This window comes from Acanthisitta chloris, unplaced genomic scaffold (genome assembly GCF_000695815.1).
Source record: "Acanthisitta chloris isolate BGI_N310 unplaced genomic scaffold, ASM69581v1 scaffold3721, whole genome shotgun sequence".
Taxonomy (NCBI): Eukaryota; Metazoa; Chordata; class Aves; order Passeriformes; family Acanthisittidae; genus Acanthisitta; species Acanthisitta chloris.
This window is the reverse complement of record NW_008657536.1, coordinates 205677-211559: the sequence shown is the minus strand read 5'-3', so window position 1 is coordinate 211559 and position 5883 is coordinate 205677. Positions and strand designations below refer to the sequence as shown.

The 5883-nt window shown below is 37.3% G+C and overlaps 1 protein-coding gene across 1 annotated transcript in view; it reads left to right on the top strand.

The window, feature by feature from the left end:
* Positions 1-1877: 1877 nt before the first annotated feature.
* Positions 1878-5883, top strand: part of LOC103811750 (protein sidekick-1) — a gene marked incomplete at both ends in the record, with an annotated part of 206731 nt that continues 202725 nt past the window's right edge. The window contains one exon of the mRNA XM_009084741.1: positions 1878-2037. Coding sequence (XP_009082989.1) covers positions 1878-2037 — 160 coding nt within the window. The remainder of the gene's footprint in view (positions 2038-5883) is intronic.

Sequence of the window (5883 nt, the reverse complement as noted above, 5' to 3'; positions counted from 1 at the left end):
TGTAATAGAGTGGAGAGGTGCTAAAAGTATCCTTGGCTTGCCTGGAAATCTGCTAGTTTGGAACTGTTCCGATTTTCTCATGTGTTAAATTGTTGTAGCTTCCTGTATAGCCAATTTAAAGAAGATCTTACCGATCTGCACTTGTTATTACTCAGTTTGTTTGAAAAACAGGTTGTTTAAAATGTGACAAATCAGCAAAGGGTCTTACCTCAAAATGCAGGTTTTACCTCAGTTTGTTAGCTCCGATTTGGGGTGACAGTTTAAAAGTATTGCTTTAAGAATCTGTGCTTTTTTTCCCTGCATAAATGACTATGTTTTTGAAGTTAAATTCTAAAAACTTAGGAGACAATTTGTCAATACAAATCATCAGCTGTGTAGGGAGATTTATAGCCGATCGGAGCAGAATTTGGTGACAGTGTCCTGGGGCTCCCTGGCCACGCTCAGCTGTGCTGCCATGTGCTCTGCAAGGGAATAAACATTCCCTGAGAAGAGGCAAAGTGAAAGATAAGGGTTTAGAGAAGTTGACATCACCAGACTGAGCTGTGTACCCTGGTGGAACACCAGAGCATCTGGAAAGTCACCAACACCCCTTGCCCTGAGCTCCTCTTCCCCAAGCCTTGTGGTTGCTGTCTTGTGGCTATCAGCTATTAAAGGTGACAGTATGTGACCTGTGGATTCACCAACTTCAGCCAGCCTTGGAAAGTACATGAAGTCACTTCCCTATGAACAGTAAAAAAGAGCTCAGACTCTTTAAATAACAAGTATAAAAATGCCTGAGCTTACCTAAAATAAATTTTTAAAGAAAGAGTTTAACGTAACTGTTTAACCAACCCATTACTTGCACTGGGACAACATTTGTGTATCTTGGGGTTGTTTTTTGTATTTTATATAAATTACACACTCTTTAAAGCAGAGTTCAGTATCCTCTGCCTATTACATATTATTAATACTGTGTATTAAATCCATCACTTTGAATATAACCTATGTGTTCTATATCTAGACATAAGCATGTTAATTTGGATTCTAGAAGGTATTTGTATGCTTCTGAGATGAAGCCTGTAATTCCTGCATAGTTACAAGTAGAAATTTGACACATAGAGTGTGAAAACTTCCATCTTCCAGAGGTGACTGGGGTGGATCTCCAGCAGGTGTAGACTCAGAATAAATCTGTGTTTGAGTAGAGCTTTGGCAATTTACCCATCAAGAATTTTGCTGCTTGGAGTCTTTTTGAGTATTTGTGATACACAAGAGTTTGAGAATACATGTGACCCTTGAATATTATTGAAGGACCCTAATTCAAAATCTGTTAGTGGCTTCAGGTAATATAATTTAACACATTTTGGTTGGCAAGAACATTGAAAAACACATTAAACTTGTGATTTTGTGAGGTGGGTTTTTTTCTAAACTCTTTTTTCTATCCAGATTCTTCATTTACCCTGAGACTTCTCCTGCTGTGATAATCATTTCTATCCAAGATTACTATTCTGGTTTCTATTCAAGAAATAAAAAAAAGCTTTGAGTGGATTTAGTCCTTACAGAGGAGAGAGGGGAAAAAAAAGCCAAATAGGGCTGTTCAGTGCCTGCCACAACAGACAATGCTGGAATTCTCATATGGATAAACAATAAACATGGACAAAGGCTTGTCTGAGTGGGCACTTCTCTTGTAAATAAGAACAAAGGACTAAGGTTATCCCAAATTTGTGGATTCTGCCAGTAAAGATGAAGCTAAATTCCAAGCGTAGGTGTCACCATCACTATTGCAGCATGTTGGCTCTTGTTTTACTATGGCCATTTTGTGAAGAAATGAGCTAAATATTGCTGGTTTATACTGTATTTTCTCAAATAGCCTCCAAACCTGTTTTCTCTTTGTATTTCAGATGATGTTGCACCATACTTCAAGACAGAACCTGGCTTGCCCCAGATACACCTGGAAGGAAACCGACTCGTACTTACGTGCCTTGCTGAAGGCAGTTGGCCCTTGGAATTCAAGTGGTTACACAACGACAGTGAAATAACCTCCTACTCCAGTGAATATAAGTAAATAAGATCTCTATATTCTCCTTTTTTGTAACTGCAAAACAAACCCCCAAGACAAACACCACCCCCCTGATTCCCCACTACCTCAAAGAGCTTTGTAGATACAGACACGTGGACATTGGGGTTTGGTTATGAAAGTAGACTGAGTCTTGTAAACAGATCTGAGATCTCTGAGAGAGAATCTCCTTTGCTAAAAATGAGATTTGACACTTCAAAACACGGGGCCTAACACAGAATTTCCAAGTACCAAAAATGCTTCTTGCTGGAGGTGTAACCTTGCCTGTATTTGTAATAGATAGCAGCATATTCCTTAGCTAGATGTTACATACAATATGTGACTCATCCTTGAACAGAGCTGAGCTCAGTGGCACTGTTCTCTTCAATCAGATCTAGAAGCATGTGGTCTATCTCAAATTCCACACAAAGCTTTCTGTTTCACTTCTAAGAATGCCAAAATTAAGCTGATAGTTCAATGAACTGTTGTTTAGTGATTCTGCACTGTGCCCCCAGGGCCTCACTGACTCCCTCCCCATCCCACAAGACATTCCATCAAACAGGAGAAAAACCATTCTGTGGTTTATCAGAGCTACATTTGTGCTGATAGGCAGCACATGGCTGGCCAAGTATCAGTGTCAAACAGCCAAGGTTTGTCTTGTTTCCTGTGGGAGCATTAACTGGATCTTCTCTATGGAATTGGCAATTTCTATAACCTTGGAGGAATTGAATAGTTATGCAACTTATCTGTTCCTTTCAAATTGTATAGAAATGACCTAGTGAATTCAGAAGTTGTGAGGGGTTGGTATGTGACAGATAGAGCCCTCGTGTAACACTTGAACCTAAAGCAAACCGAGCTAAACACTGCACATTTGGGATTCCATGGCTTAAGTTAGGGAAAGGTTGTGCCATCACTATAGATAGAAAGTACAGAATAAGTTGGTCTAAAAATGCAGCTAATGATATCAAGTTCTATATTGTTACACAAGATAGTCCATAATTACTTTTCTCAAAGTAATTTTTTTTTCAAGATTGTAACCTAACATTAGTTCTAGTTCTGATATTATTTACATTTACAGAGCAAGAGGGAAAAAAGTCCCTCAAATACCTTTTTAAAACTGTTTTTGGGGGTAATTGCAAGTATTTAGCAACTGTTTCCAGCCAAACATAGAGTTCTATGTGAACTTTCCTAGAAATGCAGGACTTTTGGTTTAGATGAGCTCACTTAGCCCTGAGTAACTGCCTCTGTTAATGATTTTATTTTGAAGCCCCAAGATACTCTGCTACCTCCAAATGAGCCACATGCACATATAGAGGAGATTTGTGAATACTCTCTAGAAAATAAAAAAATTGCTAATAGCACAACAAATCACAGAATGTTTGGGCATCACTTTGTGTAAATGCCACTTGTTTTGATCAACAGCAGCAGAGTCTGTTGTAGTTGCTTAGTAGAAGGAGCTGAAAACATCCTTTAACCACATAAGGTGCTGAGAAAGTGGGATAAAAAATGGGGTGGGAGGACAAACACATGAACGTGGAATCAACAACAAGCAAAGGTTAGAACTCAAGCCTTTTAGATGTGCTAGTCACTGGGAGACTGACATTTCATCATATTAGGACAAACCTGAGCAGGGACGTGTGACATTTTGAAGCTGGGATCAGAATGCCATGGTATTTCTTAAACAAGTGGACATCCTCACACAAAATTAGAATCTTTCTGGGTATGGCAGTGTAAGTTAGAATCAGTGATCAGAACACTTTTTTTTTTTTTCCTGCAGTCAGTCCCTTGTTTCTTATCACTGGATTTAATTTAGTCTAGTGAATGTCAGGTCACGATCCAAGCTATATTTATTAATTCTGCTTTTTTATATTGTTCCTATTTCTCCTTCTAATTACAGCATCTGATGCAGAGGTGATTAAGAAGATAGGAAACTACTGGTTTCTAATAATAAAATAACACTGGTAGAAAATATTACTTGAGAAGTTGCAGCCCTATTTCTACTCCTACACCACAGTCAGACATAAGGCAAACAGGATTTTGATGTTATAGGAATGCAAAGCTTTAAGCTTCCAAAAAAAAAGATTATATGGCATTGGTGCATTAGGATGAATGAAAGCAAAGAAAAGATATGCTTAGACATAAAGATTCCAGTTGCAAAATTTAAACTTTGACCCTGTAATAGTTTGCTCTGAAGTTCTCATGGGTAAATACCGTGTTTAAATGCACGAATCTTCCTGAGTAAGTGACTTCTGCTGCAATTTGAATCATCAATCAAAGATTTTTGGTAATTGATATTACTTAGTGTGTCTCAGTTAAAGTAATGTCTATATTGTAACAGGCTGAAAATATATTATTATAACACCCCAAGTGAGTAAAGAACTAATTGGAGTCTTTGCATTTTGACACTGGTGACCCTGAATGAACAGCTTTCCTTTGTCTAACGAAGCTGATTATGTGCACAGCCTCCTTTTGGAGTGACTGTGCATACACTAGTTTGTATTAAGAATTTATAAAACAACCTTATAAATTCTTTGTGATCTGAGATACATGTAATGAAAACAAATCAATGCTGCTGACTGCAAGAGCAATTTTGGTTATGTCTATTAAGTTAAGAGACTTTAAAGTTCAAGCTGTGGTTTGGTTTGGTTTGGTTTTCTTCCCTTTGTTTTCTTTGGAATTAAGTTCTGGTCCAGGTGTGTCTTCCATATTTGCTTTTGTGGCCTGAAGATACTAATTTATTTCAATTTAAGAACCTAAGATTATGTCTAAGCAGCCACACACTTTTCCTCTCAAATGACTTAAAATATCTGATGATTATGTTTGTGTTTTTAACACTGGACACATTTTAACTTCATCCTCCATAAAAGAAGTTAGATCCATTGATGCATAAGTCCCTTGTTAAAAAGTTTGAATAGCTAATAAGTTACATGACTCTCTAATAAAATACATTTGGTTTTAATTCCGTATTCATCATTATGACTATTAAATCCTGTAGCCTATAGGTTTGCTTTTAACTCTTAGAGCATTTAAAATTAAAATGAGGGTTTAAATTTTAAATTAGAACTGAAATACAAGTGTGAGCTAGCATTTCTCCTTAGGTGTCTGCTACCAGCCCATCCTTAAACTCTCATTCATTGCAATCTTATGCTCTGGAAGACTTCCCTTGAAGCTTTCTTTTCTGCCTGTCACTTTACATCTTCCTATAGGAACTTTCTAAACAGCAATTTCTGGTTGGCTGTACCATTCAAAATGAAGAAACTGTCTGGTCTGACTTTCTAAAGTCCTTGCAGAGATCCCCAGAAACCTTACGTAGCCTCCTGGCATCTATACAATGGGAAGATCTGTCTTGAAAGTTAGAGGGTAGACAAAAATAAAGCAAAATTATGTCTTGTCACTGTAAGAAATTGTATTAACATTTGATACAAATTCATTGTGGGGAAGAAAGACTTATTTTAGTCCTGCAGACCAGAAAATAAGTCAGCTGGGGAAAGCATAGCACACAGCAGCAGTATCATAACTGTTAGGTCAGGAGAAAAGTGTATTTTAAAAAAATAATAAGACATACGAGGTGCATAAAAACTGCTTAAAATTGTAAACAGAATCAGCAATTCCATTAATATTTATCTCTTGCCCAGGTTTGTAATTTTCAAGTTAAGTCTCAAATAATATAAACACATGTCCTATCTCTGTTTTTTCCACTTTTGTTTTTTAATTCTTCTAATTTTGCCTGCTCTACCTGCACATTATACCCAGTAGGCTCACTGAGGATCCAGCTGCTCAGGAGGTTTGGGCTGCCTTGGAATTGCCAAGGTAGATGGCATTTTCACTGTAAATTTTTAAAAGATTTTCAT